Source organism: Bos mutus, chromosome 10 (genome assembly GCF_027580195.1).
Source record: "Bos mutus isolate GX-2022 chromosome 10, NWIPB_WYAK_1.1, whole genome shotgun sequence".
Taxonomy (NCBI): domain Eukaryota; kingdom Metazoa; phylum Chordata; class Mammalia; order Artiodactyla; family Bovidae; genus Bos; species Bos mutus.
Genome location: NC_091626.1, coordinates 25,530,777 through 25,543,515, shown reverse-complemented (window position 1 = coordinate 25,543,515; position 12,739 = coordinate 25,530,777). Strand labels below are relative to the sequence as shown.

Genomic DNA, 12,739 nt, shown 5'->3' with positions numbered 1-12,739 from the left:
GATTAGTGTTGAAGAGAGTAAGAACCTGTGATGCTGGATTGACATGAGAGTCATGCCAAGAAGATGTTTTGAGTATGTTGTAGCATGAGTAAGATGTCCTAAGAGGAATCTGTCCTTTTAGAATATGAAAGTTTATTGTAGTTTTGCATCCCTGAAATTTGGGAGACAAGGCTTTGTTAATTTTGAATAGTTGTTTTTTATTTAATGTAGCCATCTATACAGAAAGTGGCCAACTTAGGCTGCTATTTGGTTTGTTGTGAAATCTACAACTGTCTAATCCTAGGGGTAAGGCAAGTTAATTATAGGAGGACAAGCAAGTTCAGGGAATAGAACAAGTCAAGGTTACTTCTACTGACTGCCATCATCCCTCCCTATTCCACAGTAACTATGTCTGATGAGCCCCGGTTATAAGCCCAGCTCTAGTTTAGGTATCTTATTTGTATTATTACCTCATTCCATTTTTAAAACCTATGAGGCGGCTTCCCTGATGGCTCAGATTGTAGGGAGTCTACCTGCCATGTGGCAGACCCAGGTTCAATCCCTGGGTTGAGAAGATACCCTGGAGGAGGAAATAGCAAACCACTCCGGTATTCTTGTCTGGGAAATCACATGGACAGAGGAGCCCAGCAGGCTACAGTCCATGGAATCACACAGAGTCGGACACGACTCAGTGACTTAACACTTTCACGAGGTGGGTACTGTTTTAATCCCCATTTTCACATGAGAAAACTTGAGTGCTTGAGGATAGGTAATTTGCCTGAGGTCAGCTGGCAGACTATAGGCTTGAATGCACCAAGTCTGATTTTAAAGTCTTGTCTCTTAACCACTCTACCCTGCTGCCTCACTCCATGCCATGTGAAATAGGGTCTTTGCTGCCCCTACTACCAACCTGCAGGCCGTTCCAGAATTTCTCGGATGCCAAGTCTATGTGAAAACCCCAAACCAAGGAGGTCTGTAGTTTCCTGGACTCGGTGGGTAGAAAAGCAAAAGAAGCCTAGATCTAAAGCCTCTTAGCAAGAACGTGGTCTCCAAAAGCTGTGTTAGTTAGGTGTAGAAGGAAAGAATTAATGCAGAACATTTGACTGTAATTGGGATGGATGACTGAGTTTATAAACTACACCCAGGCAATGGAAACATGCTGTGTACTGGATGCCTGCAAAGGATTTCATACAACTTTGTGGATAGAAAGCTAAATCCTGTTTTGAATCATCTCTAGGATGTTTGGGGAATGGAAAGCTATGTACTTTCTTTTGAAAAGAGATTCTTCTTTTAAAGGTCTTTGTCTTAGTGAATTGCTGTCCAGTAGAAATATAGTGCAAGTCACATATTCATTTTATATTTTCCAATAGCCATATTTTTTAAAGTAACAAGAAATAGGTAAAATTAATTTTAACAGTAGATTTTTGCCCAATGTAAAGTGAGAGTCCCTGAGTCGTGTCCAACTCTTTGCGACCCCATGGACTGTATTTTGACCCAATAATAGATATTATTTACCTGTGATATCCAAATATTATAATTTAAACATATAATTTTTAAATTTTAAAAATTATTGAGAAATCTTACGTATTTTTGGACCAAGACAAATCTCGAGTGCATTTTTAATTTACAGCTCGCCTCAGTTAGGATGCTCAATTTTCATTGGAAATAATATGTATTTAGATTTCATAAAATTTGCAGTTGGAAAAGTACATTCGTGATAGCTTATTCCAAACATACTTTTAAAAGACTTTTGGAAAACTGAATCAAGGGACAGTTTTTAAAATGTAATATGATTTAATACCCCTTGACCATACCAGCCACGTTTTCAGTGCTTAATAGCCACTGAAGTGTGTCCAGGGCAAGTCTGAATACACTGATATAAGGAGGAAAGATGTCTGAGCCGTCTTCAATACTTGAGTGGTGGAGGAAGTGATATCTGTTTTATTCTTTTCAAACTCTCCTCCCCAGCCTGAGAATCATGATTTTTGCTTGCTCTTTTTTTCCTCTCTCTCATTTTTAATCTCTTACCTGGAGACTGCATATTCTTAGCCCACCTTGTGATGCTGGATGCCTTTGCAGGAGGACACTGGACACCCCAGCTCACAAGACATGGGCTAGCCCGGAATTCCCTAGTTGCCAAGCTTGCTTGAAGACCCAGTACACTGTGAATTTTGGAACTATAGTACTAGTGATCTTTTCCTGTTAAAAACTTTGGGTACCTGGGTTTTTCTCAGTCCTTCTCAAATTCAGGTCGACATGTTTCCTGGGGTATGTGGTGATGCCAGATGTTTATAGGCCCAGAATAACTAGGGTACCTCGCTTGTAGTCTTTAATGCTTGGGAAAGGGATGTTAAGGTTTATTTTCTCACGAAAATGTATTAGGAAGTAGAATGGAAAATTTGTACCAATTTTAAGATAAAATGTGGGTCTTCAAAGAGTTTTCATACATGTGGGGTTTTCTCATACCCCAGTCCCTCCCCCAAAGTACTAGGGATATGAATTCATAGACCTCTTTCATTAGGGATACTCTGGTGGGAAAGCTTGGAGATACATTTAATTTACACAAAATTTATTTAAATCTACTTTTAATTGTATCTGTAAGAGATGTAGTTAGAATATTCAAATGCTTTTCCTCATTTAAAGTCCCTTGTTCCCAGCTTTCTCCACTGTGAACACTCGACGTTTATTTCCTGACATCCACTTGGTACCCAGAGTGTGGACAGTTAGTTCCTCGAAGGAGTGTCTTGCTGTAATTGTTAGAGAATTCTGGGGTCAATACAGGCTAGAGATACAAAGAACGTTTAGCCAGGAAGATAGGATTCAGTGTATGTTGCGTAGCACAGATGGTGGAATTCAGTGGCAAATTAGAAATAATTCTATGAGTCAGGGGTGGATAGCGGTACAGATGGACACATAAACACAGGAAGGACGCTGGCAAGTGCAGTGAGAAGGCTGTGTTGTTGGAGAGATTAGCGGGCTGTAGAGGCCCTTGAAATCCTAGGCCTTCAGACAACGGTATGTAAATAGACTTTTAGGAAAACTTACTCATTGTCAACATGTGAAGTAATTTATATACAAAAACGTAAAATTTAGAGTTTATTGTTACTCATTTATTTTTCACTAGTTCTTTGCAGCCCTAATCAAAATGTGCCTAGGCAGTATTCTAGGCTCTAGGATTTAACAGGGGAGCAGAGAGGGGGGAAAAAGCCCGATAGTGAATATGGAAATGAGACTCTGAAATAATGTGTGCTGTCCCACCCTGGGAACTATGATAGACTGTTCATACAGGAAAAACTCACTAATCCAAGTTAATTCCAAAGTCTAGTTAACCTTGAATAGTAGACATAGCCAAGAACTCAAATTAATCTCTAAGTCTGAGTACTAAAGCTTATCCCTATACCTGATAAGAGAGCCCTCTGGTCTCTATTATTTTACTTGTGTCATTACAAAGAGCTTAATTGTCTGATTTCAGTTGACAGAATAGATTAGAAGCAACAAATCAAAAAGATGAACCATTTAGTGGCAAGGATGTACTGAAAGCATCAATAAGTGATGACTGATAAGGGAGATACAGAAGAATGAGTCATGTTTAATGTGCAGATTTAATAAGCATAGCAATCCAAGGTCATTTGACTTGGGACCAAACAACCAAATGTACGCCATTCACCCCAAGGGCCTCAATTTATGAAAACACAGTGCAGAAATTTTACGACCATTGCTTTAAACAGCTAATGAATGGATGGATCTAGGCATTGATCATCAAAGACTGCAAATATCATACAAAGAGACAAGTGCGCGTCTCATAATGGAAGAAGACAAGCCCCCTCTAGGATCAGCCTTAACGCTCTTTCCAAAATTGAATGTGAGTCTGATCGGACATCTAGAGAAGCCAAGCTGCAAGAAATATAAAAGACCACACAACATGTTTTTATTCAGGAAAATTCAGGCTCTGGACAACTCTGGAACACATAGCCCAGTTTCTTCAACAAGTACATTGCAAGAAGTAAAGGGGAGGTGAAGTGAAAAAAGTAGAGGAGCATTAACAGAATTCAAAATTTTAAGATCAAATTAATTAATTGTAATGTATGAACCTTATTTAGATCCATTTCAGGCAGACTATTTAAAAATTTTAGAACATCTTTAACAGTTGAAAGTTGCTTTTTGATGAAACTAAAGAATTATTGCTAACTTTAAAACTAGTGTTGTAATAAGTAGTTTTAATAAATACTCATCTTCAAAACAGATGTTAAATTGTGGTCAGGAGCTATGTTTAGGAAGTAGATATATATATATTATTCCTCTTAGGAAGATTTCCATATTCAGTGGTTAAGATGTAGTAAATGTTGAAATGAGTTAGTATGATGTAGTGCAGAAAGCACTTTGAACCAGACCAGACCGTTAAACATCTCAGATCTTAAATTTCCCTTTCTGTGCAGTAGAAAACTGCTTGACCCCAACTTAAAAATGCCCTAAGTATCTGATGTAGGCAGGGAAGTGTGGTATATGTACATTAAATGACCATGCCTTTCTTCTTTCCTTCTCTTGAATAAAAATAAACAAATAAGCAAGCTTCAACTGTGTGTCTCATAGTTGGAAAATCAACTGTGTCTCACAGAAGAAAAGTCAAAGTGGGTCACGTGGTGAGATTCTTTCAGAAAGTCTATCCCAGCCATCATTAATCAGCATCCTTCTTGTCCCATGTGGCTGACCTTTCTATGACAAGATTCTGAAAATGTCCCTCTTGGTGCTGAAAACCATTTAGGCAATATTGAGACTCCCCGGCATAGCCGACCACATGGAGTCCTCCAGGTCTGGCCTCTCTTATCCCTCAGCATCCGCTGGCCCCTCTCCCAGTCCTCCCATCCCCACCCCCTCCCCCATCATGGGGCTACTTAATAGCCCTTCCTCTCCGCACATGCCACTCTCTGGGCAAGAGTGCCTCTTCTCACACACACCCTGGCCCACTTTCATCCAGGAATGCCTGCTCTTTTCTCTGGCAGGGCTCCCCTGACCTCCCAGGACTGGGTAAAGTATCTTTCCTGAGTGTTCCAGTAGCATGCCGAACTTTCCCCAGCAGAGCGCTCAGCCCAGCAGAGGTAGCCCCACACCAGGCTTTGAGCTTCTGGAAGACTGAGCCTGTGACATCTCACCCTTGGTCCTGGCATATAGTCAGGTGTTGGTGATTGAAGACTGTTAGCAGTAGAGATCCCACAGGGAGGGGACGGTGGGTACCCATTTGTTCTGCTGCTCATCTTTCCTGGCCTTTGCCAAGGTCTGCTTTCTTGGAAAGCTCCCCAAGCTGGCAGTCTCATCTGAGCTTCTAAACTCGACAGTTTTGATGCTAAGTCCCCTTCCTTTTAAATGTCATTCTTTATTGCTGTTGCCATGGTGCTTCAGAAGTTCAAGAGTCTTACTCTTCTCACTGTTTTTCATTGAGACCTCTGTTTAGATGTCTCTGCAACATTCCCATGTATCAGCTTGCGACTTCATCCAAGGTCTTTGATGCCAGCAAAGGCCCAGGCCCACTGGCAGCAGCCTAATGGTGATCTCTTTGGCTGTGTGACTCTTGTAGACGGTCCCGTTCGCAAGCACCTTAAGAGGTGGAAATTTAAAAACATAGCCCCAGGGAGTAAATGTGGTCTTGTCACACTGCCGGTTATCCAGAAGCTCAGATTCCCATCCTGGCTCACTCTAACAAGCTCTGGGCAAATCGTTGTACTTCTCCGAATCTGTTTCCTGGAGAAGTGAAGAATGTGTACCAGCTGTTCAAACGGAGGTTCAGGGATGTGTCAAACGACAGAGTGAAAGAGAACGCCTTCCTGGTCCCTCAGTGGCTTCAAGATGAGGGGAACAGAACAGATTTTTGTGTTAAAATGAGTATAGATACTCTTCAGTGGAATGCAAAATCAAGATGAATGTTAAGATGAAACTCAAGATTCTGTTGACAAGAGTTTGAGGAACCCTGACTTCTCTTAAGTATCTTCCCCCCACCCACTGCTAACTTTCCATAACCCTTTCAGCCTTTGATCTTCTGTCTGTCATCCAGATAACCCACTTGAGTAGATAACCCTCCTAGTCCTTGACAGTGCTGAGCATGTAAGGCATGGCTATGATTTTAAAGAATGTATTATTTCTCAAGAGATACAGTATTGCATACTAGGCTAAGTATGGCCAAGAAGCTCTTTGGAATGTGCTTTTAAAAATAGCAAAAGCCATTTATAATTAATTCATCTCAAGTATCTATATATAGCACACTGAAATTCTAGAAAGGCTTCTTTTCTTATGAAGGCAAAAAAAAATTCTTTCTACTTAGCTTAAAACAGACCTTATTATCAAGAGTTCAGAATTGGTGGCATCTAAATTAATGAGCTTTTAACCTTGTAGAAAACCTTGAAAGTTAGATTTACCCAACATAAAGCCCTTTGTTGAAAAGAGCATTCTAGGGTATCATCTTCCTCATCTTCTGTAAGGATTCTATTTCTAATGATGCAAAGCTGATTTTAGTGTCTGTATCATTTACCTCCCTACCGTGATGAATCACTGATAATTATATGTTAAGGGTTCAGGTTTTTTCCCTCATAGTTCATTCTTGAGTCTTCTAATTATCGGAGGGTTTTCAATATACGTTTGTCTAACGTTCTGTTAGCTAATAAATAGATCTATTAGACAACCCGTGAATTTAAGGGGCAAGTGGATGCATGGTGCCCATATCAACACTTTCTGCTAAGCATTTTTCTCTCCTTGTTTAAAATAAAATCTCTGCTATTTCTTGAGAAAAAATAATGATATGAAATTAGCAAGAGAAGAAATTGTCCATTTAAAAAGGAAAGATATTAAGTATTTCTGGGTCCTTCTGGGATTCCTCTTAGAAAAGCAAGTGAATCTGGATTTTAGCATCATCTGCTTGACTTGGAAAAAAAAAAAAAGATCAAATTAAAATTATACAGCTGTCAGCATTCAAGCCAGACAGTTCACATTAGACAGGAAAAACTACCTTTCTAATACTGATGTAATTAGCTATCATGCAGATGGAGGTTTCTGTGAATTCTCATTGCCAGTTAGAAAATGGGATGTTGCCTGCCACCTTTCTTTGTCATGAAATGAACTAGGTAGTCTTTTTTTTTTTTTTTAATAAATTTGTAAAAAGCCATTTTCAGAAATAGGCCACCTTGTGGCATATTCTGACAAAATATATAATTTGTCTCCTGAGGATGCTGATTTTTCTTTATTCTACTTTCACAAGCAATAATCATTTTTGGAAAAGTGAAGCCAAGTATCTTCAAGCAAACCCTTTAAATAAAGAAGAAATTGTGCAAGTTTAATATGAAAGTTGCATGCTCTTTGATTATGTCCTTTCGATTCTGAGAATTCTAGTGAAACAGATTTTGTATTTTTAGTACAATTGCATAATTGAGTCACTTTTAAATAATTGGATAATTTGAAAAGAGGATGTTTGATCTGTTAGAATCATCATTTCCAGTCCTCTCAAACTTTCCTCAGGTCCTAGAAGGAGATCTTAAAATATGATATAAAACACACAACCGCCCCACTTTCATTTAATTCCTGTTGTTGTTTTAGAAAAAACTTAAGTCCTTTTCCTTTTGAAATTAAAAATAATAGATTAGTGTAGATACTTGTAGATCCTTGTCTTGGACCCAATTTTAGCAATATAGATGCAAAGGAAGTGACTGGAACAGGCTTTCTTAATTCAATCTTGCTTAAAGGAATGAGAAAGGAACATATTTTCCTCACCAATTGTCAGAATCAAATACCAAAAGTAGAGAATTTGGACTAAAGAACAGCTTCATTTAAAAATATGATTTTAAAGCACTGTTGGTTCAGTTCAGTTCAGTCGCTCAGTTGTGTCCGACTCTTCGTGACCCCGTGAATCGCAGCACACCAGGTCTCCCTGTCCATCACCAACTCCCGGAGTTCACCCAGACTCACATCCATGAGTCAGTGATGCCATCCAACCATCTCATCCTCTGTCGTCCCCTTCTCCTCCTGCTCCCAATCCCTCCCAGCATCAAAGTCTTTTCCAATGAGTCAACTCTTCGCATGAGGTGGCCAAAGTACTGAAGTTTCAGCTTTATCATCATTCCTTCCAAAGAAATCCCAGGGCTGATCTCCTTCAGAATGGACTGGTTGGATCTCCTTGCAGTCCAAGGGACTCTCAAGAGTCTTCTCCAACACCGCAGTTCAAAAGCATCAATTCTTTGGCACTCAGCCTTCTTCACGGTCCAACTCTCACATCCATACATGACCACAGGAAAAACCATAGCCTTCACTAGATGAACATTTGTTGGCAAAGTAATGTCTCTGCTTTTGAATATGCTATCTAGGTTGGTCATAACTTTCCTTCCAAGGAGTAAGCATCTGGTATTACCACATAAAAATTATAATCCTTTTCTATTATCCAAATTTCAAGTTTCATTTTAAAATTATCCTTATGGGAGAATTCCCTGGTGGTCCAGTAGTTAGGACTTGGCACTTTCACTGCTGAGGCCCAGGTTCAATCCCTGCTTGGGGAACTAAAATCCAGCAAGGTATTTGGTGCAGCCAAAGCAATTTAATAAGGGAGAGAATTAAAAAAAATAAACTCATGCTTTTTGATCTGGTTGCTTCAGGCCTGACACATAGGAAAAAATAATATGTTTACTTTTCTTTTAATCCATTCCTCTTCTTTATATACATATCTTTGGATATTTGCATTAGAAGATGACTTCTGTGGTCATCCTGTCTAAAATGGGGGCTGCATTTGTGTTCCTACAGAATCTATGTTGTTGTTCAGTCGCTAAGTCATATCTGACTCTTTTGTGACCCCATGGACTGTAGCCCACCAGGCCTCTATGTCCATGGGTTTTCCCAGGCAAGAATACTGGAATGGGTTGCCATCTCCTTCTCCAGGAGATCTTCCCAACCCAGGGATCGAACCCGTGTCTCCTCGTGCATTAGCAGGTGGATTCTTTACCACTGAGCCACCTGGGAAGCCCCTATAAAACCTATACTTGTTCTGAAAGGTGTTTATAGTAACCACCCCTCCCCACCTGGGAATAATCACTAAGTATTTTAAATGTTTCTTGTAAAGAATATTACAGTTAAATCGTTTTTTCATAGAGTTATGGTTGATTTACTACCTGCTAATGAAAGTTTTTACCTTAAGTTTTTGGGTATTTTGACCTAGAAAAAATGTTGTTTCGTAAGTCCTAAATACAATTGAATGGAAACTTATGCTCATGTTAAGCAGAAGTGTGTGTTGTTTCTTGTGGGAATATGACAGTTATTTTCCTTTTGAAAGATATCTTTGTCATTGAGAAAGTGTATTTTATTCTCCTGCTGTGAGTCTGAGAAATATTGACCAGCCTCTTTCTCACTGCTCTTTGTCTCTTTAGTGTGGCTGTCACCAGGTCCAGAGATGTGCCTTCTTTTGGACCTCCCATCCCGAAAGGGGTCACCTTCCCTAAGTCAAATGTGTTCAGGGACTTCCTTTTGGCCAAAGTGATTAATGCAGAAAATGCTGCTCATAAGTCGGAAAAGTTCAGGGCCATGGCAACGCGGACCCGCCAGGAATACCTGAAAGACCTGGCAGAAAAGAACGTCACCAACACCCCTATTGACCCATCCGGCAAGTTCCCGTTCATTTCTCTGGCCTCCAAAAAGAAGGAAAAGTCTAAGCCGTACCCAGGAGCTGAGCTCAGTAGCATGGGAGCCATTGTGTGGGCCGTCCGGGCCAAGGATTACAACAAGGCGATGGAGATAGACTGCCTCCTCGGGGTCTCCAGTGAGTTCATTGTACTCATTGAACAGGAAACAAAGAGTGTGGTTTTCAACTGTTCCTGCAGAGATGTGATAGGGTGGACTTCAACCGACGCCAGCCTCAAAATCTTCTACGAGCGAGGCGAATGTGTATCCGTGGAGAGTTTTGTTAACAATGATGACATCAAAGAGATTGTCAAAAGGCTTCAGGTCAGTGTTTTTCTTCCAGTTCCCTTTCCTCAAGCTTTCCATGCAGGCGAGAGCCAAGTTACAGAACCCCATCCTATTTTATTAGGTCCTCTGAAAACTCCCTTCATGGTGGGAAGGAATCCAGAGTTTATGTCACGCTCGCTTCCCATCATTTTTTTCAGCAGGACAAGTAGCAGAACAAGTGGGGGAAGACACACTCACTGTGCATCTTTGTTGGAAACTCATTTGCATGTGACCTGATCCCATTGCCGTGGTGACTGATGATGTAGCCCAGCCAGTCTGCTTCAGCTGGTGAAAACAGTTGTTGGATTGAGTATCTGCTGCTTTGAATGTCTTAAGGGCAAAATGAATAGCAGAACACCCATTTTTCTTCACTGCCAGCTCCCTGTAGGTCTCTGTTAGAGGTTTCCTTGTAACTTCAGAGAAGCCATTGAGTTCTTTGGACACAACAAGTGTGTTCCTTTGGGCCTAATGAATGGAGATTAGTGAAGGCAAAATAACCAGCCTGCTCTTCAGCTGGCATTAGGGTATTCAAAAATAACCCTGCTGGCCACGCATACCACTTAAGACCTTAGTGGGTTCATCAGACTGTGATGTCTTTTGTGTCTTTGTCTAGTTCGTGTCAAAAGGCTGTGAATCGGTGGAGATGACTCTGCGAAGGAATGGGCTGGGACAGCTCGGCTTCCACGTCAACTACGAGGGCATTGTGGCAGATGTGGAGCCCTACGGCTATGCCTGGCAGGCAGGGCTGAGGCAGGGCAGCCGGCTGGTGGAGATCTGCAAGGTGGCCGTGGCCACTCTGAGCCACGAGCAGATGATCGACCTCCTGAGAACATCGGTCACAGTGAAGGTCGTCATCATCCCCCCACATGACGACTGCACCCCGCGGAGGTAGGTCTGAGAGTCCAGGGCCATTGATGTACCATGGAGAACATTCCCCAACTAGGTGGGAGTGTAAGGGGGCGTGTGAAGAGCGCTCGGTTACAGGCGATGCTGAAAGTTCCCTCCACAGAAGGTCTGACTCAGGATACAGCTCCCTTTCAGCATGTGGCAACAGCAGCTGGAAAGAATCACCAGCTTGGACCATTCCCAGGATTTACGTCTCTGGGTGTATAAAGTCACCATCATAGACAGAGAAGTCTGGTAAATATCCCCTTTAAACATCTTGCACCAGTAGCTGAGAAACATGGAATATTTGATGTTAAGAGACACTCATGATGACAAAGTGTCAGACGCTTTTCTTTTGTGTTCCGTGACCCTGATTCTCCTGCATCTCCCATTTGTAGCCAGTTGCTGTCCAGAACTCTTGAAGTACTGCTTTTGACCCCTGCTGTCTCAGCCTGGAGAGCTGAATGTGACTTCCCAAGCTTTTTGTTAAGTGCGTCTGCATGTGTCAGAAATCGACTTCAGACAAGCTAGTCCTGCTCGTAATGCCAGGGCAGTGTAGTTCCCGACTTTACAGAGGGGAGCCCAGGAGCTCCCCGCCCCTCCCAGCTTCTGCCAAGCCTGCAGCACTGTTGAAAATTTAATTTCTCTGTCTCTGGGGAGATTTCCTGATGGAACAGATTTAATCAACTGTTTCTTTTCTCCTTTGAGCATGCACATGCTATTTTTGCTAGTGGTTTTTTTTCCCCCCCCCCCAATCCGTTAATTTGGTTTAAACCCGCTATTTTCTAAGAGTTTGTCTTAAGCTTTGGCAATTAATGCTTAGGCTTCCTAAGGCCAAGACAATATTCTTATGTTATTTTCCCCAAAAAAACATGACCAGTCCTGCACCTGAGCTTTTATAGATTAGTGAATGTCAGATGGTAGAATGTGTAAACAGTTAGGATGGGTTACTTGTGCCCTTTGAAAAGGAAGCAGCAATGGCAGTATCTGCGGACTTGAGTTCTTCAGACCAAGTGTTACAGACCAGACTGTGCTCAGGATAGTGTTTAGCTCAGACCAAGTGTTACAGACCAGACTGTGCTCAGGATAGTGTTTAGCACTGCGTATCTCCTAGGTGGATGTGCCGATGTCAGAGTGTGGTGAAAATCCCCTTCTCTCATAGTTTTAAGAACTGCTCCCTTTCTGATGACTGGATTTCCCTGGAAACCAAAATTTTATCCCGAACGTTTTGTTTTAGCTATTTCGAGGGCAGGGAGGGTTTATTCTGAAACTACCTTCATTTCCTTAAGCACATAGTATTAATGTTAAGTATTTTGCTTAACTGTAATTCAAGAATGACTCTTGAGTGCTATTGGAAAGGCAGCCAGGTCCTTGGAGCTCTCTCCAAGTGCTCTGTGATCCTCTTTCTCTTTCTTTGGACTGTTTTCCATCCCGTAGTCTCTCCTGTGAATTGTCTATGTAATAGTCTATACATCTAAACAGGCACTTACAAACTGGAGAAAATAACCAAGCTATGTAACTTGCCTGAGCTTCCCTGGTAGCTCAGCCGGTAAAGAATCCACCTACAACGCAGGAGACCCCAGTTCGATTCCTGGGTCGGGAAGATCCGCTGGAGACATGATAGGCTACCTACTCCAATATTCTTGGGCTTCCCTGGTGGTTCCGTTGGTAAAGAATCCATCTGCAATGCGGGAGACCTGGGTTGGGAAGATCCCCTGGAGAAAGGAACAGCTACCCACTCTAGTATTCTGGCCTGGAGAATACCTAGGACTATATAGTTCATGGGGTCGCAAAGAGTCAGACACGACTGAGTGCCTTTCACTTTTCATGTAACTTGACAGCCTTCCGTACACACAGTACGGAGTTACAGAGGCTGGTCTAAGGACTGACCTCCTCAAAAGGAAGC

At 41.7% G+C, this 12,739-nt stretch overlaps 1 protein-coding gene and 1 non-coding gene across 16 annotated transcripts in view; both read left to right on the top strand.

Moving 5' to 3' along the window:
• SIPA1L1 (signal induced proliferation associated 1 like 1) overlaps nt 1–12,739 on the top strand; it is a 385,127-nt gene that overhangs the window by 303,524 nt on the left and 68,864 nt on the right. For all 15 annotated transcript variants that reach the window (XM_070377614.1, XM_070377620.1, XM_070377612.1 and 12 more), the window contains 2 exons: nt 9,372–9,945; nt 10,562–10,836. In XM_070377614.1, coding sequence (XP_070233715.1) covers nt 9,372–9,945; nt 10,562–10,836 — 849 coding nt within the window. The remainder of the gene's footprint in view (nt 1–9,371; nt 9,946–10,561; nt 10,837–12,739) is intronic.
• Nucleotides 8,439–8,510, top strand: TRNAE-UUC (transfer RNA glutamic acid (anticodon UUC)). The gene has a single exon. It is a non-coding gene; the product is annotated as a tRNA-Glu (tRNA).